This window comes from Poecilia latipinna, unplaced genomic scaffold, assembly GCF_001443285.1.
Source record: "Poecilia latipinna isolate Pla-1442-1.1 unplaced genomic scaffold, P_latipinna-1.0 Scaffold83, whole genome shotgun sequence".
Classification (NCBI taxonomy): domain Eukaryota; kingdom Metazoa; phylum Chordata; class Actinopteri; order Cyprinodontiformes; family Poeciliidae; genus Poecilia; species Poecilia latipinna.
Window position 1 is genome coordinate 7,285 of NW_015112699.1, and position 27,972 is coordinate 35,256.

The window sequence follows — 27,972 nt, forward strand, 5'->3', positions numbered from 1 at the left end:
CCGTTGAAAAAGGTGAGCAACACTGTGTTCAATGGCATGCTAGTTGGCATCATTCCAGGGAGTCTATGGGGATTCTCTGTCTCTTTGCTCTTTTTACAATTGCAGATCAAAACTGAAATATTTGTTGCTGACAGAAATTCAAAAAATCTTTGTAAAATGAAAATATACATCCACCACCTGTCTGGAATGGAGGCTGAGCGGTTTGAACAGCTAGTATCCTATGTGAACTTTACAGATAATTCACAGATGCTGCCACTTTTCCTCCTAACTTATTTCTTCTCGTTCTTTTTAAATGAAATTAACCAAATTTAACTATGTAGCATTTTCTGAGAAGTCTGTGTTACTGTATGTGGTGGTGAGGCAAAGTTTCTTAGAAAGAGTTTCCAACAGTGGAGCTCAAAATAGTTGATTTTGTCCAAACTTTGCATATAACTCCATGGCATAGGTTTCACATTATATATTTAATATGGTAATGGTTGGCGGAAGTGGAGGGGGCCTATTGACAAAAGTGTGAAAATAGATATGTTGTAATGTTTAAGGATCTGAGTTTTTTTTATTTTATTTGAATTACACTAGGTAAGGTAAGGTCATTTTATTTATATAACACATTTTCAGCAACAAGGAAATTCAAAGTGCTTGATCACTCATTAAGCTGAATGATCTCAATGTTGAATGTTTTTAATGTCTTTTGCTTTTAACAAGAATAGCAAGTTTATTCACTCTGGAGGACATAGTCCTGCGAAAATCTTGCATCTTCATAGATGTAAGATTTTCACTTGTAGTTTGCTAGTTGTTACCTGTTCATTGTTAAAACTTCACATATGTCAGATGGCCATTGCAGCATGTGTTTTAAGGTATTTTATTTAGTGGCTTAGAAAAAAGTTAGCCAAGACAATTTTTCAAAAGTGAAAAAAATTCAATTAATATATCTTCAGCACACTTATTAGAATGTAAAAATCTAATCTGACAATGCATTTATTCAATAGAAAATAGGGGTACAATTCATGTTCTTTCCTGTCATCTCAGTGACAAATCGTCCATTGTTTTAGGCCTCCATGGTTTTCTGAGTGGAGTTTTCCAGCATTGGTTTTCTTTGCATACTTTCTTTTCCACTCTATCCAAAAACATCCACATTAGGTTAAGTAGAGACTCCATTAACCTTAAATGTGAACGTGTATATTGATAGATTTGTGTCTTGTGTGATACTATTTTGATCTGTCACCTGATGACAGTTGCTATGAGCGCACCCGCCCCATGACTGACAGGACAAAGCAGGTTTGGAAAACGGATGACTGGATTTAGAGTGTTTCATTAGCACACTGTCACCTAAATGTCTCAATCATAAGCCTGTCTGGCTTAATCCTCTTCAGTGAGGATAAATAGCTAATTTAATATACCATTATCCAGGTTGAGATTTTAGGGGACCATTCAAATGTCACAGCTATACAGTTGCAGTGGATGTAAATCTTTCAGCTGTCTGAAATAAAATAGGCCTGCAAACCATTCCGTACAAGTTGAGGAAGGATAATGTATCATCTTGGAATGGAGAGGAAGAACAGTTGCCTTCTAGGTTGGGCTGACACCCAAAATAAGAGTTGTGCCAGTACACAAGATTTTTAAGATGCTGCAGTTGTAACAGTATCATGAATGATGACTGAATTCAAGGTTTGGATAGTAAAAACAAATTAAAAACAACTCTGAAAAAGAAACCACTCCTTTGTACTTACTTTAATTCACAATTTAGGATAGACTGAAGTAAAGTTGTCTTTTGTAATATAGTATTTTTACCTAAATATCTGAAAATGTCATCAATGCTATCTCAACACAGAGCTGGGCCATGATAGAAATGGATCTGTCATAACAAGAAATAAATAAATAAATAAAAAATTTTTTTTTTAAACACAAAGTATATGTTCCATATGGTAAAATTTTAAAAATAGGTTGCTAGTTTTTTTTTTAAGTCTTATGTCCTTGACTGTTAAATTAATATTATTTTAATCATTCTCTTGATTAGCATGTCATAATGCAGGTGAAAAAACAAGCATCTGTTTTTTAAAGTGCAGATGGGAATAGACAGATGATTCTGAGTAACCTTCTTCACATGATATTTTTAAGAATGAGCTTGTGTACCAAGGTGTTAAACTGCGATAAAATATGAGAAACATGTCTTCTGAAGAGGAGCCTGAGACGAAAGTGTTAAATTTCACTTTGACAGGTACACTGAGAACCTGAGGAAACCTCTTTTAGACCTGACAAATTCCTAGCCTGCAGCTAGTTACTATGTTAAAACAAAATCTATTTCACTTTAACATAATCTTATCTGTAGTTTTTTTTTTTTTAACATTACATGTTACAGGAATAAATGTAGTTTTATGATATTGCTTTCATAAATTGAACTATCCAAAGAGATACTACTAACATTTCTCATGGCCTTTGCTGTTATGTACAACTTAGCAAAGTAATTAAAGTAGGGTTATATTGAATGTGCACAGGATGGTGTTCTGGAAGAAAGGGCAACCACTGTTACATGATACTGGCTAAGGCAGAAATTGCCTTTAAGCCAAATGCTTTGATGGTCCCTCTTCGACAGTTGTCTTTAAGAGTGCTTAAGCCGATGCCTAAAATATCTTGGCAAACTGATCCATGACTTCTTAGTCTGAAGTGTTTATTTGAATGAGTCCAGCAACTGCTTCTGTGCTTCTTGCAGTGCCATGAACATGTTCTGGAAGTTGAAACAAGCCTTCATTGACAGCAGGGATAATTATCCTGCTACATTCACAAGCCATTTTAAATTTTGCCAAGCACCTTTTAATGCATTGTTCAAAATGCTTAAGTCATAGGAGCGGTTTCATATTGAAGGAAAAGAACAATCAATTCTTTAAAAAGAAGAGCTCTAAAGATGGAACAAAAGTTCCTTATTTGGCCCAAATTTAGTATAAACAAACACACAAAAAAACAAAACAAAAGCAAGGTGAATAGAATACTTTATTTTGCAGATGTTACAACATAATTTTCATATTTTATGAAGTCTGTTGAGTGGTCCATCAGATGTTTTTTTTCTTACTCAGCAGCATCAGACTGAAATGAGAAAAGAAAAAAGAATGATGTTTATTTGACAATATTCATATCAGTTTACAACACTTGGGCCATTACTTGTATGTGGCTGACATGGCCTTTGATGTGGGCCAGGCTACTTTTCAAATAAACCAGTCAACACTGTATGAATGGGCTCTGTTGGCAACAAGATCTGGTCATAAATTTAGAGCACAGTTGGGATTCCCATTGAGTTATAGTGACTTCCACATTGCTTAACTCTCAGAGCACTTAAGCCAACAAGCAGCTAGAAGTGCAGTAGCTGAAGTCCTGCAATGACTACTGGATTACAATAAGCCAATTGTCATTCCAGAACAGTGTCTCACTTTTCCAGGCATTCACTGACTCAATAAGCCTCAATAAGCAATAACATAAAGTAAAACATTAGCATGTTAACATTTTATTGCTTGTAAATCATGGTGATATGTAGGATAATTCTTTATAATAAAAATGTGAACACTACATACTACTTCAGGTGTCCTGAAAAAAGTCATATTGAGCTATATTGTCCTGTTAGCCGAATTCCACTCACTGAGTTATATTGACATATTGTAGATTATTGCAATATGTCACAATATGGTTCTAATGTGTAATTAACTGAGAGTATTGTCCAAATAGGTACCTTTCCAACATCACGGCTCTTGGCTCTGAGCTTGTTGACCTGAGACTCAGCGATGTCAGCACGCTCCTGAGCCTCCTCCATCTCATGCTGGACTTTCCTGAGTCTGGACATGTGGGTGTTGGCCTGCTCCTCCTAAAAAATAAAATTAAATGATTCATAAACAGTTTTCCACAAACAATTATTGATTAGGTTTTTGGCTCAGTAATAGAAATATTAGCTGTTCAAGTATTTTACTTACAGCCTTCTCGGCCTGTCTCTTGTAAGCCTTTACTTTGAGCTGCAGCTTGTCCACCAGACCCTGAAGTCTGGTGATGTTCTTCTTATCCTCCTCAGTCTGCAGTCATTGTAGATTGTCACTCAAATTTTTTTTCTGTTTTTAAAACTGGTAATTTGATAAATTGGAAGTAAAAAAAAAAAAAAATACCTGGTAGGTCAGCTCATTAACTCTCCTCTCATATTTGCGGACTCCTTTAACAGCATCAGCTCCGCGTTTCTTCTCGGCTTCAACTTCAGTTTCCAGTTCACGCACCTATTTTGTGAAAATAAAATATTTATATTTTACAAAAGTACAGAATAGGAGCCATTATGAGACCCATATATAGTTTTTTTTTATTTTTCTTAAATTGAGATATTAAAAAGCTATTACAGTTCATACCCTCTGCTCCAGTTTCTGGAGCTGCTTCTTGCCACCCTTCATGGCGAGGTTCTCAGCCTCATCCAGCCGGTGCTGCAGGTCCTTGACTGTAACCTCGAGGTTCTTCTTCATCCTCTCCAGGTGAGCACTGGTGTCCTGCTCCTTCTTCAGCTCTTCAGCCATCATGGCAGCCTGAAAAAATGGGTGTTAAACAGCAATATTTGAACACTGGAAAAATTCAACTTGTGTTTGTTGAGACACCAATTTATGTAGATGTTATGTAATAAAAAGGGGTTGCAATTAGATTATTTTTGATATTTAGACATGGTCTCCAGTTGGTCCAGAGCCTCTTCATAGGAGTTCTTCCAGCTGTCACTTCCATTGCTTGGCTGATCATTGGGAAGTCGTAGGGGTTGGTGGTGATCAGCAGAGCATCTGAAACAATAGAAACAAATCATTCTAGCTACTTTGTCTTACAAGTTGCACTTTTCTACATTCAAATTTCAAGTATTTGATCATTTACCAATGAGCTCAGGCTTGTGGCCTGTCATAAGCTGATAGAAGATATGGTAGCTCCTCTCAGCAGACAGCTGGAAGGTGACACGGGACTTCTCCAGCAGATCTAAGAATTACATACATATAAGTAAGCACTTTGATAAGGAAATCATGGTACAGATTATAAATTAATAATAGATAACACTGATTACATCATATGTTTTACTTACATGTTTCAATATCAGCTGAGGCCAGCTTTCCACTTGTACCAAAGTGGATCCTGATGAATTTACCCTAAGCAAAATTAATAGCCTCTATCGGAAATCAACAATTAACTATCAATGAACATTTAAGCATTGTCTTAGCTTACAAAACGGGAAGAGTTGTCATTCCTCACAGTCTTGGCATTACCATAAGCCTCTAGCAGAGGGTTAGCAGCAACAATTTGGTCCTCAAGGGAGCCCTGCACATTGACATTTGTAACTATTTTTGCAATGTGTACCTAAGTATACGCAGTTGAAACCTGTTTCTTCTTTTAACACATAATCACCTGGATTTTTCCAGAGCTTTGCTGCGCTTGGTCCTTTTTGCTACCCAATGCTGCAATAGTTGCAAAGTACTGGATGACACGCTTGGTGTTGACAGTCTTGCCAGCACTGGATTCTCCGCTGAGATACAAGAGACATGTTTTGCCTATCAACTTCATTTTTGTACCTTTTGTAAAATTTAGTTTGTGCAACACTCACGTAATCAGGACAGACTGGTTCTCACGATCTGCAATATACACCATAATACTTTAGTAGCTGGAGTAAGTTCATGTCAACGTAAGTATGTTCTTTCTTTCAATTTCTTTTGGGAAAACACTTTAGTCTTTGCTTTACCTGTGAGCATGAACTGATAGCCATTGTCAGAGATGGAGAAGATGTGGGGTGGAGCCTCAATCCTCTTCTTGCCTCTGTATCCTGCTACAACAACAGCATCATACACAGGCAGCCACTTGTAGGGATTTACGACCACACAGAACAACCCGGAGTAGGTCTGTTGTAGTAGAAGACACAAAGAATTTTTCACCAAGCATTGCAGAGAGATATTTAAATGTTATCATTACCCTTGGTACGAAAACAAACTCACGTAGATCATCCAGGATGCAAAACGATCTTTCAGGTTGTACAACACACAAGGCTCGTTGAGGTGGGTCATCATTGCCATGTCCTCAATTTTGTCAAACTTTGGAGGATTCCTGGGATGGATATCGTCCTCTTTGATGGTTACCGTCTTCAATAAAAATAGTTGTTTTGCTTGAATCTTATGTAAGAAGGTGGCAACAAATGTTAAACAAAAATAATCTCTAGTGAAATAAAACTTCTCACCTTTCCTCCGTCAGTCTCGACTGTGGCTTTGCCACTCTCCTTCTTGATGAGTTTACACTTGACGTACAGGTCAGCTTCATTCACCACAAAATAGGCAGTTTTGGCATCAAAAGGAGTACTCTGAGCCTCAATCCTCTCCCTTTCTGACTTCCGGAGGTAAATTGCCGCCGGGCCATACTGCTCCATTTCAGCATCTGTGCTCATGGTGGCACTTTGGTGGAACCTAAAAGTTTACATAAGTTCTTTCATTAGTTTTTTTAAAATTTTTTAAGAATGCCTCTTTTGAAGGGATCTACTTACCTTACCACAGGATCCTGACTGAAAATTACAGATGTCTTGCGTAAACTCAAAGAAGCTATAAATATAGAAAACAACCCAAATTAAAATGTTTTATACTGGCTAACATGTACGTTATTTACATTATTAAACATTTCTCTAGTCTCCAATATATTTAACTAAAACTTTGCAAACCTGAAAAATTGCAAATATACATTATACATAATTGACTGTTCTCACCTGAGTCAGATGCCTGCCAGTTGGCTCAGGCATTTAGAGTGGCCACTTATATATGCTCAAGTGTGTCTACTCGGCACAAGGGGCTTGCTCAGTTTGGTAAAGTGCAAAATACTCCTCACCTCTTTGTTTGGCAGTGATGTCCCTATTTTGTTTGTAGGGATAGTCATAATCTTCATGTGCAATGGTTTAATGTTTTTCTGTTGGTACAAAAAAAGAGAAGAATCAGGTTTTTTTTATTTATATAAAAATAAATATTAGTAAATTCAATGAAATTAATAATGTGTACAGCATTACCACTAACACTTAAAAGCATCTTTACACATTTAGATTTTTATTGACAGCTTAAAAAACAAGTCCCAGTTTACAAAAGCTTAATAACAAAAGCACCACTAGAATTTATTTGCATAACTTTGTAAAAATTTCCAAATTGTAAACATTGGGTCTGTAATTGTGTCATAAATATTTACAAGGTCTTTTATGTTCACAGTGTTTATAATGCAACATAGCAGGAGTGCACTGCATGGTTTGTAAAGTGTTTTGCCCATTAACCGCCATGATTTATTTAGGCTCAAATTTCAGTTCACACACTTTATGATGTGCGCTTGTCTCCATTTGATTTTAATATCATAGCCAGTGCAGAGTCTCAAGTAGTCAGAAGCGTCAGAATTTCCCCGGTGTATGGTTGCAGGGTGCGCATGCCTCAGATATCTAGTACTAATTTCACACACAGCTATTTCCATCAGTGGTCAGGGAATCCTGGAAGAGAAACTGGAGAAGAAATGCCAACTCAGTTATTAGCATGAATAACAAGCAATGGAAAGAAATGCTTCAACATAGCTGTAGGTTTTCCTTTTTAGAATTGAAAAAGTGTGACTAACATTACACTTGAGGGCAAATCATGATGATATATTCAAAGAGGGTAGTGAGCGAATTTTTAATGAGCTTTTGACAATTTGAATTAGATAGTAAGTGGCATAAAATTCTCCATTTCAAATTGAGATCACAATATATTTTTATAATTGCTAGCAGTGAACAGGCATTTGATTGTACTTGCCAAAAGCGAGAAACTATATAAGTTACCTGATTTGAGTTTTATTAATCTCAATTTCTTAGCTGAACACATGCATTTAACGTTCCTCATTGTGCACCTTGTTACACATGTAAAAATGTAGCTCTTAATTCCTCTGACCACATTGCACCAGGTTGTTAAAACACCTTCAGAGAGGAACACTACCCAGACAAAATGCAATGGTCAAGCTTGTAATTTTGTCAAAGCCAGGAGAATTATAAGTGAGAATTCTTTGCATCATAGCATCCATTTGTTATGATTTTCACCTGGTTTTTGTGAAGAACTTAGAAACTGAACATATTCAGAAATATTTTCTTAACTGTGGAATAAACCATTTGAGATTCTTTTGATTAGTAACTTATTTTTTATGGCAGTTAATGTGTAATGAAACCTTTCAAAATTGGCAAAGTTTTTTAATTTGTTGACTTAACATTTTCCCCAAGAGGGTAGGACTACATGGACAAAAGTGGAAAGACATGCAAAAGCCAAGATCACATGTCAGAGTGAATCCACTTTGGAGCCTCCAAAAGTCTGATGTTGCCTCCAGTGAGATGCCGCGTATAACTCTTGTTGTTCAGCTTAAAATGCTCAATTCTTTATAAGCTTCTATCATTTTTAAGTTCTTTTTTATTCCAGCAAGTAAATTGTGCTCCTAACAGAAATGTCTAGAGATGTAAATAAGCATAAAAACCCTTGAATCTATAAATTTGGATTGGTAACTGCAAGATGTGCAACAAATATTTGAAGGTTGGCAATTGCACTTTGACAGCAAATCAAAATAAAATCAAATCTAAATGTATTTGTATTTCACCTTTCAGCAACAGAACATTTCAAAGTGCTTTACATCATAAACACACACAGACACACGCACACAACAGCATTGTTGAGGACACTCTCTACAGCTATTCCTTGAGCCAACTTTTTTGTGTATCATTTGTTCTTTTTTCATTCATTATTTTTAGTATTTTGCTCTAAATTTGAGATTCAGTGGATGACAGTTTAAAATTTGGTTGACCAAAAATCATGTTGTTCTACAAAGTAGTAGTAAACTGAATTGTACTCATCTTTCATTTAGTTTCATCATTCCACTAAATTTTATGCTGCAATTATGTAAATTTGAGTTTTTCTAAAACTTAAACAGACACAATCTGACAAGCGGTGATAGTTTGAAGTAATTTTCTTTTGTTTAACATAATAATTTCATAGGAGTCTTGCAAAAAGTAAATGTGTTATCTTCAACCATGTGGCTGTATAGTTTTGCTTAATTACAGTACTGTTAGACAGACTCCCCGTCTAACAGTAGAATGAGTAACCGAAAATACTCTTTGAACATGTTACTCCTGAGAAAAAACATTTTTAGTATTCATCTGATGTTAATTTTCTATGTCAAGAAAATGCACTCCAATACACAACATGATAGTGCTTAGTTTTTATTTAAGTATTACAGTGGAAAAAGAATTCAACAGTTGGTTCATATTTTATGAACTCTGTTGAAAAGCTTGATGAAGGCCTGGTCTCTTATTCAGCAGAATCGCTCTGAAAAACAAGGAAAAATGGACATTAAATGACTTTAAATTAAATGGTTTGAAGAGCTGATGGAGCTTGTCATAAAGAAAAGTATGAAGTTTCACTTATATCCTGACACATTTTGATTTTCATGCATAGTATAAAATAAAATCAGCATGTGATTGCATTAGGTTTTGTAGTATATTTCGAAGGGAGATGGGAAGGAAAATGTTACCTTTCCAGCATCACGGCTCTTGGCTCTGAGCTTGTTGACCTGAGACTCAGCGATGTCAGCACGCTCCTGAGCCTCCTCCATCTCATGCTGGACCTTCCTGAGCTTGGACATGTGGGTGTTGGCTTGTTCCTCCTGAAAGTTTTGAAATTGCAATTATTTAGTTCACATAAATGTAAAAAGAATGCTTTGCAATGTTCTATCTTAAAGGAAACATTATTTGTCTGATGACAGACAACCACTTACCGCCTCCTCAGCCTGTCTCTTGTAGGCCTTCACTTTGAGCTGCAGCTTGTCCACTAGGTCCTGAAGTCTTGCCAGATTCTTTTTGTCCTCCTCGGTCTACAGACATAAACGAAATGTTTGTAAAGACTTATTGTAAACATGACAAATAGTATACAGGGAAATAGGAATGTTATTTGGTATTAGAGGTACTTAGTAAGTGTTTAGAAAACACAGAAGATAAAATAGTCACCTGGTAGGTCAGCTCCTTAACTCTCCTCTCATATTTGCGGACTCCTTTAACAGCATCGGCTCCACGTCTCTGCTCACTTTCAACTTCAGTTTCTAGTTCACGAACCTGTTTAAAGATGTTGAAAAAGGACACAATTCAATATTACTATAATTATATATTACAATTATACTATGTGCATTACAGCAAAGATTGTTCATACCCTCTGCTCCAGTTTCTGGAGCTGCTTCTTGCCACCCTTCATGGCGAGGTTCTCAGCCTCATCCAGCCGGTGCTGCAGGTCCTTGACTGTAACCTCCAGGTTCTTCTTCATCCTCTCCAGGTGAGCACTGGTGTCCTGCTCCTTCTTCAGCTCTTCAGCCATCATGGCAGCCTGAAAAAATGGGTGTTAAGCAGCAATATTTGAACACTGGAAAAATTTTACTTGTGTTTGTTGTGACAGCAATTTATGTAGATGTTATGTAATAAAAAGGGGTTGCAATTAGATTATTTTTGATATTTAGACTGACATCAGTGATAGCCTTTTTGGCCTTGTCCTCAGCGTTTCTGGCTTCCTGAACTGCATCGTCCACCTCACCCTGAACCTGGACCAGATCACTTTCCAACTTCTTCTTGGTGTTCAGAAGGCTGGTGTTCTGAAAGTTAATCGGAATGATACAATTTAGAAGTGTGGCTTGCATGACTTGGAAAGGCCTAGTTTCTTGTGAATAACTAAAACCCAACCTGAGAGTGCAGCAGTCCAACACGCTCACTGGCATCAACCAACTCCTGCTCGGCCACTTTACGTGATCTCTCTGTTTGCTCCAGAGCGGCTCTCAGCTCCTCAATCTCAGCTACCATCAGACCGTTCCTGCGCTCCACCATGGCCACCTGCTCCTTCATGTCCTCCTGTCCTCTGACAGCATCATCAAGGTGCAGTTGGGCATCCTAACAGCAATATAAATTTGGATGTCAGAGTGGTTTCCCTCTAAAAGTCTTCTAATTTTTGTTTAATAACAAACTCACCTTGAGTTGTCCCTGGACATTCCTCAGTTGTTTCTGGGCCTCGGCAGCCTGTCTGTTGGCGTGGCTCAGCTGGATCTCCATCTCGTTCAGGTCTCCCTCCATCTTCTTCTTGACTCTCAGGGCATCATTCCTGCTCCTGACTTCAGCATCCAGAGTGCTCTGCATGGAGTCAATCACCCTCTGGCTGTTTCTCTTGATCTGCTCCATTTCTTCATCCTTCTCTGCCAGCTTCCTGTCAATCTCGCTCTTGACCTGGTTGAGCTCCAGCTGGACGCGGAGAATCTTAGACTCTTCATGCTCCAGGGTGCCCTTGAAAGGTCAAGCATATAACAAGGTTAGATGACAGACATATAAAGGTATGAGAGTATGCATATGTAGATGTATTTTATAAATTGTTGTTCATTTGACGAGAAAAGTTTTACCTCGGCTTCTTCCAGTGCAGCCTGAATTTCAGACTTCTCAGTCTCCACGCTCTTTTTAGCTTTCTCCAGCTCATGGATGCTCTTACCAGTCTCACCAATCTGTTCAGTCAGATCTGAGATCTCCTCTGCAATGAAAAGTAAATAAAAAAAATGAAGATATGTCGTAGAAATCTGCCAAATATAGACTTTTAAGAAATTTCTGAATTAATCATTCTCTATTAAGTTTATCAATAGAGAATTGATAACACTAATGGAGGCTGAAGCATAAAAATGATCTGTGTCTCACTAATTTTGGAGTTGCTCAACTCCTTGAATAATCAGGAATTACGTACGCTGCAGGTTCTTGTTCTCTCTCTTCATGGTCTCCAGTTGGTCCAGAGCCTCTTCATAGGAGTTCTTCATCTTGAACAGCTCAGTGCTCAGGGAGCGAGCCTCCTTTTGGGCTCCTTCCAGCTCAGCCTGGCTCTCCTCATACTTCTGCTTCCACTCAGCAAGAACCTACATTTGTATGGATAGAGCAATTGATTTAAGTACAATCTTAAGTACAATGTCTTGCTTTGGGTAAAGATAATTTTAGGTTCAAGAACAGTACCTTGTCAAAGTTCCTCTGCTTCTTGTCAAGGTTGGCAGCCAGAGAATTAGCTCTCTCCACATCAATCATGAGGTCCTCCACCTCACCCTGGAGCCTCTGTTTGGTCTTCTCCAAAGAGGCACACTTGGAGTTCACAGCCTCAATGGATTCCTCAGCCTCCTGCAAGCGCTGGGCAAGCTTTTTCCTGGATTAAAAAGGTGTGTTGTTTCGCAAGAACTCATGATAAAAATGACACATAATTAAACTGAGACATTCATTATGACTCACTTGGCCTCCTCCAGCTCCTCAGTGCGCTGGATGGCATCAGTCTCATATTTGGACCTCCACTGAGCCACCTCACTGTTGGCCTTAGACATGCCTCTCTGCAGCTCAGCTTTGGCCTCCTGCTCCTCCTCAAACTGCTCTCTGAGCAGATCACAGTCATGGCGGGCTGACTGAACAGCATGGGCCAGGGCATTCTTGGCCTGGACAACACAAAGTTGAGTGTGTAATGATTTGTCAATTGACCTCATCATACATGACAAAAGAATATATAAACAGACTTTTTTACCTTCACTTCCTCCTCAATGTGTCTCTTGAGCTCCTCAATCTGCTGAGTGAAAGCCTGCTTGCCTCTTGTCAGCTGAGAAACAAGAGCCTCTTTCTCCTCAAGTTGACGACCAAACTCACCTGTGAAAGTCAAAAATTCATTATTTCTGAAATATTTTAATCAATATAGAACACAGGTTTAAGGTCAGGTGAATTACCATTCTCTGTCTGGAGTCTTGCTTTCTGTGCATTAATGTCATTCAGCTGGCGGACATTCTCATCATTTTTAGATTTGATTTCACTGAGTTGATCCTCAAGAGTTCTGCACATTTTCTCCAAGTTGCCCTGAACCCATTAGAAGTTAATGTAAAAGGTAATTATGAACCACAATTTGTGTGTCTGACATTTGTAAAACATGTACTATCCACTCACCTTGGCTTTTGCAACAGCCTCCATGTTGCTGGACAGGTCATCAATCTCCATCTTGTACTCACTCTTCTCCTTCTCCAGCTTCTGCTTGACGCGCTGCAGGTTGTCGATCTGCTCTCCCAGCTCAGCAACGCTGTCGGCCTGCTTCTTGCGGAGAGCTGCAGCGGTGGCTTCGTGCTGCAGGGTGGACTCTTCAAGGTCACGGCGCAGCTTCTGGAACTCAGCCTCACGCTTCTTGTTCATCTCAATCTGAGCAGCTGTGGCTCCACCAGCCTCCTCAAGCCTCTCGCTGATCTCCTCAAGCTCCCTGGACAGGTCAGCTCTCTGCTTCTCTACCTTAGCTCTAGCAGCCCTCTCAGCCTCAATCTCCTCTTCCAGCTCCTCAATGCGAGCCTAGAAATCAAATGCATTGAAGTAATCACTCAAGATCACTCTGCGAAAAAACTGAAGAAAAATTCAGCCAGGGGCAATTAAGGTTAAACAGTATTACCTGAAGTTCCTTGATCTTCTTCTGAAGCTGAGCTCCAAGGGACTGTTCATCCTCAATCTTGCTGAGAAGCTGGCTGATTTCAAAGTCCTTCCTGTATTTCAGAAAGCAGTGTTGAGCTCAATTTTCTGACATGAGACTATCATATGTTGAAAAATAAAGATAGTCTGCACTCACTTCTTGATTTTCTCCTCAGACTGCTGCTTGTCATTCTCCAGATCCATAATGGATTCCTGGGCCAGTTTTAGATCTCCTTCAAGCTTTCTCTTGGCTCTCTCAAGGTCCATACGGAGTTTCTTCTCTTGCTCCAATGAGCCCTCAAGCTATTGTATAATAGGTACATTCAAACACACTAATCAATCAATACAAAGACTGCATCATTAGGCTAATGCCGAATGAGAAAGATAAATAAACTGTTTTCTTACATCGTCCACTTGCTGTTCCAGCTTTGTCTTGGCCTTGGTCAGAGTGTTGACTTTGTCTTCCTCTGCCTGGAGATCATCCAGTGTTTGCTGATGGGCCTCTTGGAGGGCTTTCTTCTCCTTGGTGAGCTTGGCAATGGCCTCATCCTGAGTTGCCATCTCCTCTGTCAGGTTTTTCACCTAAAGGTTTTGAAATACCCAATTTTAATTGAAGTATAGTGTTGTAGATTTCATAAATTCTATGGATTGGCTTAATATATTCTGATAATGGTGTCTCAGTGATGTGAACCTTGTTTTCAGTGGCATGTTTCTCCTTCTCCACTTTAGCCAAGGTGAGCTCCAAGTCATCAATGTCCTTCTTCAGCTCAGAGCATTCATCCTCCAGCTTCCTCTTCTTGCCAGTCAGCTCAGCGTTGATTTCCTCTTCATCCTCCAGTCTCTCGGTTGTCTCCTTGAGTTTGGCCTCAAGCTGGATCTTGCTCTTAATCAGCCCTTCACACCTTTCCTCAGCATCTGAGAGACTTTCCACTTCCTATGATTGAGGATGGGTAAAATAATGTTAATGTTCTCCTTTTATATAAATAGTTCTTTAATTATATCAGAATCCATTATTTGACAATATCTGGACAATCTTGACAGAAATCTAGTGTTTATAGCCTCAGTCTCAAAACATAACCCCACTCTTGTGTTAAGTACAGAGTTGAACATGGGAACTATATGGTTTAATAATCATACATGAATAAAAGAAATCTTCCTACTTACAGCAGCCACTTGAAGCTGCAAGTCATTCTTCTCCTGGAGCAGGGAGACCATTTTCTCCTCCAGTTCCTTCTTCTTGGCCAAAGCAGCAGCCAGGTCTGTCTTCATTTTGTCATAGTTCTCCTTCATATTCTGCAACTCCTTCTCAGTCTCTGCACTCTTCAGCAGAGGCTTGATCTTGAAATAGAGGTTCATCCATGGCCAGTTCTTCACATTCATGAAGGAACGGACATTGTATTGAATTGTATAGATGGCATCTCTGAAAACAGAGTTATTTTGTTAACACAAAATATACATGTACTCTGATGCAAAAGTTTGAACTTTCTGAGCAGCGGGTTGTGTGAACTGTTGGGTTTTGCAGTGGAATACAGAGTCATGTATTCCTTTTTTCAGTGTTTTTATTCTATTGTACCTCCTCTCTGTCATCTTCACAAACTCCTTCCTCATGACATATCCTCTGCAGAGCGCCTGAGTCATGGTAACCAATGAAGCCAGTTTTTCATCTCTCATCTCCTCAAGAGTACCCAGAAGGCCAGCTTTGAAGAACACCTATAATAGCAAAACATTTGCAAGTTAAAACACGTGGATACAAAGGAATCGTTTCCAGCAATGTCATTAATGTCTTCTTCCAACATACCTTAGTGTGTCCAAACTTGTACTGAGTGTGGTCCACATCAATGGAGCCCAGCAGCTTCTCTGAAGCCTTTTTGTTGTCAATAAACTGTCCCTCAGGGATAACACTGGCATTCAATACCTTGTATCTATGAGAGAAGGTGGATTTTGCTTTTTTCCATCTTCACATCTGAAAACATTTCTTCACATTCAGAAAGACAACAGCAGCTACCTCTGCTTGAAGTCACCGTAGAGGATTCTGCTAGGGAAGCCCTTTCTGCAGATCCTGATGCCCTCCAGCACACCGTTACACCTCAGCTGGTGGATGACCAAGAAGTTCTCCATAAGACCTGACGGTTGGTAATATATTTAGTGAAAATTTATTTAACAGTGTCTCCAAACAATATCATGTAAAATGTCTTAATGTTAACTTACTGTAAATTTCTAAGCCTGAGCTTCTTACCTGGGGTCTTTGACTCATTAGGAATCAGGCAACGCACAAAGTGAGGATGAGTGCTCCTCAAGTTGGTCATCAGCTTGCCCAAGTTCTCCTGTAGATCAGGATCATAAAATTATTCTATTGATGATTTTAAACCATTACTTTTATGACAGTTCTCGACAAATTGTCCATACCCTGAAAACCGCAGACACAGTCTGGAAGGAACCACCCTTCTTCTTGCCACCCTTCTTGCCACCACCACCAGACTCAGCTGAAATTATGACAGTGAAAACAATGGTAGTAAATCATTACTGATGTAAAGCTCCCTTTACCTTAACAGTACAATTTAATCACATATTTATTGTAGATATGTTTGAAAGTCGTCTTAGTGGTAGGATTTAGGTTCCACGACATAAAACGAACTTAAAAAGCGACTCTTCAAATATTTTGTTTCTTGGGCACTGATTCCAAGTTTTAGAAAATCTGACACTGTGTGTGTATTCAGGGGGTTTCCCACATGTTAAATTAATCTATTCAATTAATTTAAGGTTATCTGTTCATTTTGCTGGTTCTTACCCTCAGCTGAAGCATGAGCTGCATACAGGAAGCACAGCAACTTGTTTCCAGACTTCTGGTAGAGCTGAACCACTGAATCATTCAGTGGGTCCTTGTTCTTGTCCAGCCAGCCAGTGATGTTGTAGTCCACTGTACCAGCATAGTGAACCAGGGAGAAGTGAGCCTCAGCTTTGCCCTTTCCAGGCTTGGGTTTCTCAAAGGCCCTGTTCTTGCCAAGATGCTGATCAATCAGCTTGTTCTTGAAAGTTGTATCAGAGGCTTTGGGGAACATGCACTCCTCTTCAAGGATGGAGAAGATGCCCAATGGCTGTGAATAATTTCCAAATTAAATTACAACTCAAATTTAAAATGACGTATCATTTCCATAAAAAAATGGGATTTTATTAGTTTAAGCTGAGTAATACAGCAACTCACCTTCTCAATAAGCTCAATGCAGGCAGCCAAGTCCATACCGAAGTCAATGAACGCCCACTCAATGCCTTCCTTCTTGTACTCCTCTTGCTCCAGGACAAACATGGTGTGGTTGAAGAACTGTTGCAGTTTCTCATTGGTGAAGTTGATGCAGAGCTGCTCCAAGCTGTTGAACTGTAATTATTGATAGTTGTTTATCTTCCTATGAAATCAAAAATGGTTTACATTGTTTTTTGATGTTATTCATTACTCACATCAAAGATCTCAAAGCCAGCAATGTCCAAGACTCCAATGAAGAAGGCTCTCGACTGCTTTGTGTCCAGCATCTCATTGATACGGATGACCATCCACAAGAACATTTTCTCATAGACAGACTTGCACAGAGCACTGACAGCGTTGTTCACCTAGAAGTGAAAATTGTCAGCTTTTCTTAGTTAACAAATACAAATAAACAAACTGCTTAGAATCACAGCTGGTTTAAATTACCTGTGGGACGGTCTGACCTTTGGTGACCATCTCATTTCCGACTTTGACTCTTGGGTAGCACAGAGCCTTCAGCATATCAGCTGAGTTCAGACCAAAGAGGTAGGCAATTTTATCAGCCACTTTTGGAAAGAAACAAAACACATGGTTAAAAATAATGTAATTTTAAACTTTTTTCTCTGTACAGGATTTGAATGGTGATGTTTTATAAATTACCCTCAGTGCCATCTGGTTCAGCCTGCTCCTCACGCTGCTTCTGCTTGAACTTCATGTTGCCATGATGCATCACAGCACCAGTGAGCTTGTAGATGTTGAACTTCTCATCAGCATTGAAACCCAAGATATCAATAGCAGTCTGTGTAGAGAAAGAAGTTTTAAGTACACGAAACACATGTTTTAAGAAATTTCTTTTTTTAAAAACTCAAATATTCTTTTACATCTGTAGCGATGAACTCCTCCACATCATTGATACTCTTGACAGTGATTTCACCCTGGCTGATCATTGGGAAGTCATAGGGGTTGGTGGTGATCAGCAGAGCATCTGAAACAACAGAAACAAATCATTGTAGCTTCTTTGTCTTATAAGTTGCACTTTTCTACATTCAAATTTCAAGTATTTGATAATTTACCAATGAGCTCAGGCTTGTGGCCTGTCATAAGCTGATAGAAGATATGGTAGCTCCTCTCAGCAGACAGCTGGAAGGTGACACGGGACTTCTCCAGCAGATCTAAGAATTACATAAATATAAGTAAGCACTTTGATAAGGAAATCATTGTACAGATTATAAATTAATAATAGATAACACTGATTACATCATATGTTTTACTTACATGTTTCAATATCAGCTGAGGCCAGCTTTCCACTTGTACCAAAGTGGATCCTGATGAATTTACCCTAAGCAAAATTAATAGCAAGTGTTATATTCTAAAATCAAGCATTAAGTATCAATGAACATTTAAGCTTTGTCGCAACTTACAAAACGGGAAGAGTTGTCATTCCTCACAGTCTTGGCATTACCATAAGCCTCTAGCAGAGGGTTAGCAGCAACAATTTGGTCCTCAAGGGAGCCCTGCACATTGACAGCTGTGAATATTTTTACAGTATGCACCTACGTATGCACAGTGGTGACTGGTTTCTTCTTAAAACGAATAAATCACCTGGATTTTTCCAGCAGCTTGGGGCGCTTGGTCCTTTTTGCCACCAAGAGCTGCAATTGTTGCAAAGTACTGGATGACACGCTTGGTGTTGACAGTCTTGCCAGCACCGGATTCTCCGCTGAGGTACAAGAGACACATTTTGACTTATCAACTTCATTTTTGTACCTTTTGTAAAATTGAGTTTGTGCAACACTCACGTAATCAGGATAGACTGGTTCTCACGATCTGCAATGTACACCATAATACTTTAGTAGCTGCTTTAAGTTCATGTCAACGTGAGTATGTTCTTTTTTTTAATTTCTTTTGTAAAAACACTTTAGTCTTTGCTTTACCTGTGAGCATGAACTGATAGGCATTGTCAGAGATGGAGAAGATGTGGGGTGGAGCCTCAATCCTCTTCTTGCCTCTGTATCCTGCTACAACAAGAGCATCATACACAGGCAGCCACTTGTAGGGATTCACGACCACACAGAACAACCCGGAGTAGGTCTGTTACAGAAGAAGAGATAATCTATGTTTAGCCATTTCATTGAATACACAGATACGATTTCTCCTTTTAAGTTCTTTGAAATGCAGCTGAGAACTCACGTAGATCATCCAGGATGCATAACGCTCTTTGAGGTTATACAACACACAAGGCTCGTTGAGGTGGGTCATCATGGCCATGTCCTCAATTTTGTCATACTTTGGAGGATTTCTGGGGTGGATGTCATCCTCTTTGACTGTTACAGTCTATTGAAAAAACACTAATAATGTTCTTTTCCCCCAAATGATTTCATTCAATTAATGCAGTGTTTTTATTTTAAGTGGAGTTTGTAAGTTTTTTAGTAATATGATTAATAAGAATATTTACTTTTTTCGATTCCAGTGTTTCAACAGTGGCTTGGCCACCCTCCCTCTTTATGACTTTGCACTTGAGATACATTTCATCAGCATCCGCCACGAAGAAAGCTGTTTTAGCATCAAATGGAGCGGTCTGAGCTTCAATCCTCTCCCTTTCTGGCTTCCGGAGGTAAATGGCGGCTGGGCCATAGGCCTCCATCTCCGCATCTGTGCTCATGGTTGCACTATTTGTGGAGCCTAAACATATGAAACGTTTTTAATATAGCCACACAGTAAAAATAAAACAAAATTACATTAATATAAATTCATAACTGCCTCCTGAAAAATTACCTCAGCTGATGCAAACAGAAATACTTCAGTGTCCTGAGGTGCCAAGGTGCTACAAAGTAAAAAACATAGTTGGGCAAAGTTTTTGTAAAGATTGTATAACTATGTAAGATATTCTAGTGTTTTGGGTGTATAGTTGTCCGATACAGAAACTACATGTTTCTGTATAGATTTTAACTCAAAAGTAATCAGTAAAGAATGTTTAACATAAATTAAGTGGTATGCTGTTAAATTGTATCATAAAAATATATGGGACAATTGTACTACACTCACCTTTCTTAGATGCCTGCCAGTTAGAGCAAAAGTCTTGGGCTGCTGCCTTTATATACAACAGCCCAGCCTCCTCAGCATATGTTCCCTACTCAATTTGGTCAGGAATGTTTGACACCTCATTGCTTGAGGTTGATGCTTTCCGAAATAAACAATTGTTTCATATTTCAGGATCCCACAGCAAATGGGTTGTCTAGATTAGTTTTAATTAAATAAATAATTAATTAAAACTACATCAGTATTACATGTTGATCCTATAATATTTGATGTTCTATACACTAGCAATTTTTTTTAACTTAATTCATTTAAAAGAAAATTGTGAAGCTTCTGCCGTAATTGATTTATGTATTTGTAAATAAACGGCTTAGCCCCCTTAACAAAATTTTAATCTTGACTGTGTTTAAAAAAATATTGGTAATGTTTACCTCCTGGTCAATTGCAAGAATGTACTTAATTGTTGAACGATGATGTGTTAACACCTGGGTTATAGGACACGTGAACCTTGTAAATTTCTATATCAAATCTATTAATGAGCTTTGAATTCTCTGAAGGACTGAAATGCCTCAGGCGTCCAAAATAGAATGTTAATGGACTTTCCGTTTGAACTGGATAGGTGTTATAAATCTTCTTGGAATGGATTTTGAAATAAATCCAGCTAAGGTCATTTAACACCAGAAAAAAATGGTTCTCATATATATTATTCATGACCATGGTTTAAGGGAGATAAAATTTTTTTACATATATGGAGAGTACTTCATTTAGCAAGTAAAATATTGGGAATTTTCTTAATGCTAAAAATAATCCTGGATTGTACCCAGGATGAGGTTCATGTTTGAAATTCTGCAGGACCTGTCTCTTAATTTTCTCTCCTGCAGTATATGATGATAGTATTACCATGGTCAAAAATAAATTCAGCTTAGGCACAGAGCAATGGTTCGTGTTTGGCATAGGGAAGAAGATATATTTATAGTACACATTTAAATATGTTGTTAGCACCATACCCCAGGTTTATAGAGATGATAATGTTCTGAAAATAACCTAAGGTTATTTTAGAGCACTAGCTTATTTTTTTGTCTGGCAATCGCTTGGTCACCTTTAATGTAAATCTCACTTCTCTGTTGGCCGAAGCACTGTTTATATCAGACTTCAGCTTTGCTTGTTTCTGAGATGTTCTTGAACAACCAGTTGACGTTTATCCACACGGACAGTTTGTGTCATATGTGCCTGTGTATATTCCCAGTCGTCTGAGTCATATCTTCTACAACAGGCTTTAATAAAGGACAACTAGATATTTGATAAATTTTTCTTGAAGACGTTTCAATACCTATAGTCAATCAATCAAGTTTTTTGTATAGCACATTTCAGCTATGCAAAACTGCCATGTTCAATTATTTTGAACATGGCAGTTAAAAGTACTTTACATTGTTAAAACATTAAAAAGCATCATATAGTCAACAGCGGAGTCAGCAGTGAGGTTGTGTATGCTGTCCAATGCAACATTTTTACTGTCTTCTACATCAATGAAACCAAATAACTTCATCAACACATGGTAGAACACAGAAGAGTCAGCAGCCTGGGGCAAGATTTAGCTGTACATTTGCACCTCATCACACCTTTGTTGACAATGATGTCCATGTTCTGGACAGAGAGAACATATGGGTGGAAAGAGAGGTGAAGGAAGTCATCTTTGTCAAAAGGGACAAAAAAAACCCCTGAAAGAAAGAGTTGCAGTTTCAGCTTTCAAGCATCTGTAACCCTGTTTTGAAACTTATTCCAAACAAATGGCTTATTCTGTTTAAACACCTATTCAGGAGTCTTTGTGAACTTTGGAGATTTGCAGTTGAGTAGCTTGGAGGCCCACTTTTTAAGTACAATGAGGCTCATCTTCTTTGTAGCATATTGAGTAAATCAATGACTTGCTTGTCCCTCACCTGGCTCCATTGGGTCTCTTGCTTGGTGTGGGTTGTGTGCTTGGTGGGCTTCATTAAAAACTTAGTGAAATTCTGGCTGGTTGTTGTAGTTTGGGTTATATTGTTAAAATTTAGACACAGTTGTGTTTCCCACCAGGAAAATTATTCTATGTCTTGCTTGAATAATTTGGTAACACTTTGACGGATTGTGACCCTGTCATAAACATGACATAACACTTATCATGAATATAAGTAAGTCTTCATGAATATTTTTGACTATTGTCACGAAGTGTCATTCGGTAAATCATGAAACTTTTAATACAAGGTTGACATTATTTGAAATGTCTTTGTTATGACAACTTGACTTTAACCAAGAAATCATGATCTGACATAAATTTGTTATATACCTATTTCTGATTACACTTTAAAAATTATGTAGGTTTATGTTATTAAAGCTTCGGTAGCCCAGGCTTTATGGTACAAGTTTCTCTGATCTTTGGACAGCCACACCCATCAACTCTGCCTGACATCTGCCAGAGAAGACATTTGATATGACACTGTTTGATGCATTGTGGCGCTACAAAATAACCAAAAACCTTTATCAAGTTTCAGCGAAGACACAGAGCCTGGGGTCACTGGTGTATTAAAAAAATCTATCCATCCATTATCATACACGCTTATTCCTTGACAAGGGGGTTCTGGTGCCTATCTCCAGCGGGTGAGAGGTGTCCATTAACGTGCCAGTCCATTAACATGACTGTTATGTTTTTGGACTGTGGGAGGAAGCCAGAATACCTGGAGAGAAACCATGCGGGAGAACATGCAAACTCCATGAAGAAAAAGACCCCGGGTTGGGATTCGAACCCAAGATCTTTTTGTTGCAAGACAACAATGCTACCAACTGCACCACTGCACAGATAAAAAAATTTGAATCAAATATTTAAAAAAAATAAAATAAAAACAACAACTCTTAGCCTGGGGAGGAGGACGTAAAGCCTGGTGACCCAGGCTTTATTTTACTTGCTAGAGTACCATATACATGCCAGTAAAGGCGAACATGTTCTGCAAGACCACCTTCCAAATTTTCAATGTTGACACAGGTGGCACGGTTGTTGAACGCGCCGTCATGCCCAGCTTAATGCTCAACCTAGCATGAGAGAAAGCTGAAAGTAGAGGAGTGACCAAATAAGGAAAGAAATAGCTTGCGCGCATGTTGTCAAGCGCGCAAGCGCATGACATTTTTGTCCTTGTACCATTTTTTCATTGGTACAAGGACAATAGCACATGGCTTTGGGATTGAAAATTTAATTTCTGGGAAAGAGGGGTGCTGTGTGGAAGATATCATATTTTATAGGTCGCCTGTCTAATTTATTTGATGACTGCTCACATTTTCAGACGGGGGTATAAGCTAGAGCAGCACAATCCAAAATAGGACAGCATCTGCTAGTGTTGCCTCGTGTGTGAGGGTGCAAAACAGATGACAGAGTACTTATAAGATGGACCATGTGAATATTGACTGAGTTACTGACTTGAGGCACACATAATTTAATAAAACAGTGTTGAATGTCTTTTTCTGCTAAGATGTAGAAGATCAAAGAGAACTAAACTTTTTAAATTAAAAAAATTGAGGATGATCCCATTCACATTTAAGAAAAAATGTTCCTTTAAAAAGTTAATATATTCCTTGTTGCAGTCTGTGCAGTTGCCTAAGTTCACTAAATGCAAGACACAGAACTACTTTTAAATGTGTCCTTAAAGATATTCTAGCTCCAGTTTTATCTTGTGCATGGCAGTTTCAGAGTATGTTTATTTGTTAATCAGGTTTATATTCCTCTTGAAATGATAATTTTATAGTTTGCTCGAAAATCAAGGTTGCCATAATGCATGACTTAAGAAATTCCTTTAGTGTTGTAATAAAACTTGGTTTATGAATGTATTAAAATACTGTAAAAGAAAATGCTTCACTCATCCTTTTATTTAAAACACAGATGTCGCTTTGTTTGTGTTATTTTATAATATTTGACCAAATACAAAGTTATAAAGCTGGCCTTGTGCTTTCTACTTTGTAGTGTGGAGTATAATACATTTGTTCATCAAGTCTTTTAGCCTCTGGTTTTGCACAGGAGTTTACATAAAAGTATTGGAATTGTTAAGGTAATTTAGCCAAAAATACCTTTTGAAATTAATAGGGCTGTAGTGATACAGTAATCTTACGATACGATACGATACGATAGACGATATTCTGTCCACGATACGATACANCTGCTTTGTGTCCAGCATCTCATTGATACGGATGACCATCCACAAGAACATTTTCTCATAGACAGACTTGCACAGAGCACTGACAGCGTTGTTGACCTAGAAGTGAAAATTGTCAGCTTTACGTAGTTAACAAATACAAACAAACAAACTGCTTAGAATCACAGCTGGTTTAAATTACCTGTGGGACGGTCTGACCTTTGGTGACCATCTCATTTCCGACTTTGACTCTTGGGTAGCACAGAGCCTTCAGCATATCAGCTGAGTTTAGACCAAAGAGGTAGGCAATTTTATCAGCCACTTTTGGAAAGAAACAAAACACATGGTTAAAAAAATAATGTAATTTTAAACTTTTTTTCTCTGTACAGGATTTGAATGGTGATGTTTTATAAATTACCCTCAGTGCCATCTGGTTCAGCCTGCTCCTCACGCTGCTTCTGCTTGAACTTCATGTTGCCATGATGCATCACAGCACCAGTGAGCTTGTAGATGTTGAACTTCTCCTCAGCAGTGAAGCCCAAGATATCAATAGCAGTCTATGCAGAGAAAAAAAGTTTCAAGTACACTACACACATGTTTTAAGAAATTTATTTTTTAAAATACTCAAATTTTCTTTTACATCTGTAGCGATGAACTCCTCCACATCATTGATACTCTTGACAGTGATTTCACCTTGGCTGATCATTGGGAAGTCATAGGGGTTGGTAGTGATCAGCAGAGCATCTGAAACAACAGAAGCAAATCATTGTAGCTTCTTTGTCTTAAAGTTGCACTTTTCTGCATTCAAATTTCAAGTATTTGATCATTTACCAATGAGCTCAGGCTTGTGGCCTGTCATAAGCTGATAGAAGATATGGTAGCTCCTCTCAGCAGACAGCTGGAAGGTGACACGGGACTTCTCCAGCAGATCTAAGAATTACATAAATATAAGTAAGCACTTTGATAAGGAAATCATTGTACAGATTATAAATTAATAATAGATAACACTGATTACATCATATGTTTTACTTACATGTTTCAATATCAGCTGAGGCCAGCTTTCCACTTGTACCAAAGTGGATCCTGATGAATTTACCCTAAACAAAATTAATAGCAAGTGTTATATTCTAAAATCAAGCATTAACTATCAATGAACATTTAAGCATTGTCTTAACTTACAAAACGGGAAGAGTTGTCATTCCTCACAGTCTTTGCATTACCATAAGCCTCTAGCAGAGGGTTAGCAGCAACAATTTGGTCCTCAAGGGAGCCCTGCACATTGACAGTTGTGAATATTTTTGCAGTACGCACCTAAGTATGCACAGTGGAGACTGGTTTCTTCTTAAAACGTATAATCACCTGGATTTTTCCAGCAGCTTGCGGCGCTTGGTCCTTTTTGCCACCAAGAGCTGCAATTGTTGCAAAGTACTGGATGACACGCTTGGTGTTGACAGTCTTGCCAGCACCGGATTCTCCGCTGAGGTACAAGAGACACATTTTGACTTGTCAACTTCATTTTTGTATATTTTGTAATACAATGACCAATTGAGTTTGTGTAACACTCACGTAATCAGGATAGACTGGTTCTCACGGTCTGCAATGTACACCATTGCAGATCGTTAGCTATTAGCTACTTTAAGTTCATGTCAACGTGAATATGTTCTTTCTTTTCATTTTTGGGGGTAAAACACTAGAATGTTTGATATACCTGTGAGCATGAACTGATAGCCATTGTCAGAGATGGAGAAGATGTGGGGTGGAGCCTCAATCCTCTTCTTGCCTCTGTATCCTGCTACAACAACAGCATCATACACAGGCAGCCACTTGTAAGGATTCACGACCACGCAGAACAACCCGGAGTAGGTCTGTTACAGAAGAAGAGATAATCTATGTTTAGCCATTTCATTGAATACACAGATATGATTTCTCCTTTTAAGTTCTTTGAAATGCAGCTGAGAACTCACGTAGATCATCCAGGATGCATAACGCTCTTTGAGGTTATACAACACACAAGGCTCGTTGAGGTGGGTCATCATGGCCATGTCCTCAATTTTGTCGAACTTTGGAGGATTTCTGGGGTGGATGTCATCCTCTTTGACGGTTACAGTCTGGAGAAGAATATGTATTGTCACAAATGTGTTTAAAATATAATATTGAGGAAGAATTTGTCATGATCTGTGTTTATTTTTAGTTTTTCTATGTTTTTCCTGTTTCCCTGTGAGTCTCTGTCCTGTCCTCCCCGTTGATTGCTCCCCAGGTGTGTCTCGTTTCCCTTAATTACCCCGTGTGTATTTAAACCCACCTGTTGTCTGTGTTCCTCGTCGGGTCCTTGTCGTTTTGTCAAAGTCTAACGTCTCAGTTTTGTATGTTCGCTCCAGTAGAACTGTTTAGTCCTGGATAGCGTTAGCTCTCGTTTCAGTCCTGTGTATCAGTTGCTACCGGTATTTGGCTGTGTGCCTGTCTTTCTGCCGTGCTGCCTGTTTTTGGACTGTGAGCATCATCATTAAATATATTCATCTTCTTCATCACCATAACCTGGGTCTCAGCGTCTCTCCTCACCACCTACAACCCCACTTCATGACAGAATTAGAAAATGACAAAATAAAAACATTGAACAAAGCTTTACCCACCTTTCCTGAGTCTGTCTCAACAGTGGCTTTGCCACCCTCCTTTTTAATAAGTTTCCCCTTGAGATACATCTCATCAGGATCTGCCACAAAGTATGCTGTTTTAGCATCAAATGGAGCGGTCTGAGCCTCAATCCTCTCCTTTTCTGACTTCCGGAGGTAAATGGCTGCCGGGCCATAGGCCTCCATTTCAGCGTCCGTGCTCATGGTGGCACTTTAGTTGAGACTGAAAATGACAATCCAAATGAGTCCATGGCAGTCTAGCATATTCACATTCATTGGTTATTGTTAATTGTTACTTGTAACATCTACTTCAAGTTTGAATGTGCAATGCTATTTTCTTTCAGTTTTCTGCTTATTATTACCTCAGCCCGATGGGAAAAAAGTATGTCTTTGGTTTCGGCTGACCTGTGAAGATGCTGAAAAGGAAAAGACAAATGACTTTTGAGTTAGAGTCCCATCAGGTTGGTAGACAAATGGTGAAAATGCAAACACCAGATATGGCAAAATCTTGTTTCATTTCATTTGTTAAATTCTATGCCCCTTTATATTTAACTTCCTTACAGCTAATTAAATAAAACTTCTCTGAAAGAACACTAATGTTTAACCACAAGATATATTGGATATCAAAATTTAAAAAGGCCTTCTCTGAGTTTTTTGTGGTCCACACTAGAGGAGATTAGAATTCTGAGGAAATGTCATTGGGCTGATGCATGCTTAAAAGTAACTTGACTGTTAAATTGTGGGGAAAATACAACATGACAATCTCTTATAAAATGAAGATTAGAAAATAATGTCATTATGAATCCACTCACCTGTGACAGCAGCCTATCAGTTCGAGCAGAAGTCTGGAGCTCCCTCATTTATAGAGGGTGGGAGTGTCTGGTCAGCAGTTGCCACTCACCCAGTTTGGTCATGATCTCAAATCATCCTGTGGCTTATTTTGTGGTGGATATGTTTACAGAAATTATACGTGCCTTCTTCTTAACTTCAGCTTTAAAACTGGTTATCTGTCTTATATACTTAAAATGATTTTATTGGATGACAAAAATTAATGGGAAAACTAAAAGAATTTCAAGAGAAAATTTAAATAACTGTAAGCAAAAACAGGATTAAAAATCCAATATGCAATAAATGGATTTCAGCATACCAAAGGCTTGAGGGATTTCTTGCAGTATGTCGTATAAATATTGTGAGAAAATCATGCAGATGCTTATGCATCAGTGACTAAAATTAAGAGCCACAAATGTTTTAATGCAAAATATTGTCCACTACTGCCTCCACATGAGGAAACAGAAGTGCTGACTAAATAAAATAATTCTCTGAATAGTCCAGAAGAGAGTTTTTTATATATGTTATTATTCAGAAAACATATATGAACATTAAAATATATTTTTGTGGACTTGTGAACTGCTTTGGATTTTA

At 38.5% G+C, this 27,972-nt stretch overlaps 4 protein-coding genes across 8 annotated transcripts in view; all 4 read right to left on the reverse strand.

The window, feature by feature from the left end:
* Positions 1-3,634: 3,634 nt before the first annotated feature.
* On the reverse strand, positions 3,635-7,546 carry LOC106938422 (myosin-7-like). The gene is made up of 5 exons (XM_015020466.1): positions 7,469-7,546; positions 4,371-4,541; positions 4,140-4,244; positions 3,954-4,049; positions 3,635-3,847 (listed from the first exon to the last, which is right to left on the reverse strand). Exons 1-5 carry the CDS (start codon positions 7,529-7,531, stop codon positions 3,650-3,652), a joined length of 633 nt encoding a protein of 210 aa, XP_014875952.1. The 5' UTR covers positions 7,532-7,546; the 3' UTR covers positions 3,635-3,649.
* LOC106938402 (myosin heavy chain, fast skeletal muscle-like) lies at positions 4,600-6,433 on the reverse strand. The gene is made up of 9 exons (XM_015020446.1): positions 6,215-6,433; positions 5,976-6,119; positions 5,726-5,882; positions 5,591-5,618; positions 5,395-5,512; positions 5,215-5,307; positions 5,075-5,138; positions 4,873-4,971; positions 4,600-4,784 (listed from the first exon to the last, which is right to left on the reverse strand). The coding sequence occupies exons 1-9, from the start codon at positions 6,416-6,418 to the stop codon at positions 4,615-4,617; spliced, it is 1,077 nt and encodes a 358-aa protein (XP_014875932.1). The 5' UTR covers positions 6,419-6,433; the 3' UTR covers positions 4,600-4,614.
* A 1,667-nt stretch (positions 7,547-9,213) lies between the features above and the next one.
* LOC106938366 (myosin heavy chain, fast skeletal muscle-like) lies at positions 9,214-26,972 on the reverse strand. 3 transcript variants are annotated; one of them, XM_015020405.1, is made up of 41 exons: positions 19,776-19,817; positions 19,506-19,554; positions 19,186-19,412; positions 18,921-19,064; positions 18,665-18,821; positions 18,530-18,557; positions 18,333-18,450; positions 18,152-18,244; positions 18,006-18,069; positions 17,804-17,902; positions 17,612-17,715; positions 17,391-17,529; positions 17,178-17,296; positions 16,946-17,095; positions 16,695-16,865; positions 16,281-16,587; positions 15,899-15,975; positions 15,729-15,816; positions 15,498-15,615; positions 15,291-15,414; positions 15,066-15,202; positions 14,657-14,912; positions 14,184-14,426; positions 13,898-14,074; positions 13,650-13,795; positions 13,476-13,566; positions 12,989-13,378; positions 12,775-12,901; positions 12,579-12,697; positions 12,296-12,492; positions 12,029-12,212; positions 11,769-11,934; positions 11,437-11,561; positions 11,015-11,323; positions 10,733-10,936; positions 10,519-10,644; positions 10,212-10,382; positions 10,013-10,117; positions 9,784-9,879; positions 9,541-9,672; positions 9,214-9,335 (listed from the first exon to the last, which is right to left on the reverse strand). In XM_015020405.1, the coding sequence occupies exons 3-41, from the start codon at positions 19,390-19,392 to the stop codon at positions 9,318-9,320; spliced, it is 5,826 nt and encodes a 1,941-aa protein (XP_014875891.1). In that variant the 5' UTR covers positions 19,393-19,412; positions 19,506-19,554; positions 19,776-19,817; the 3' UTR covers positions 9,214-9,317. The 3 variants fall into 3 exon arrangements, with proteins under 3 accessions (XP_014875891.1, XP_014875902.1, XP_014875908.1); XM_015020416.1 differs by lacking the exons at positions 19,186-19,412; positions 19,506-19,554; positions 19,776-19,817 and adding exons at positions 26,551-26,773; positions 26,913-26,972; XM_015020422.1 differs by lacking the exons at positions 18,921-19,064; positions 19,186-19,412; positions 19,506-19,554; positions 19,776-19,817 and adding exons at positions 25,885-26,028; positions 26,551-26,773; positions 26,913-26,972.
* The window catches only part of LOC106938339 (myosin heavy chain, fast skeletal muscle), a 65,651-nt gene continuing 47,156 nt past the window's right edge, over positions 9,478-27,972 (reverse strand). For all 3 annotated transcript variants that reach the window (XM_015020340.1, XM_015020351.1, XM_015020361.1), the window contains exon 42: positions 9,478-9,540. In XM_015020340.1, the coding sequence (XP_014875826.1) occupies positions 9,493-9,540 (48 nt within the window). In that variant the 3' untranslated portion in view covers positions 9,478-9,492. The remainder of the gene's footprint in view (positions 9,541-27,972) is intronic.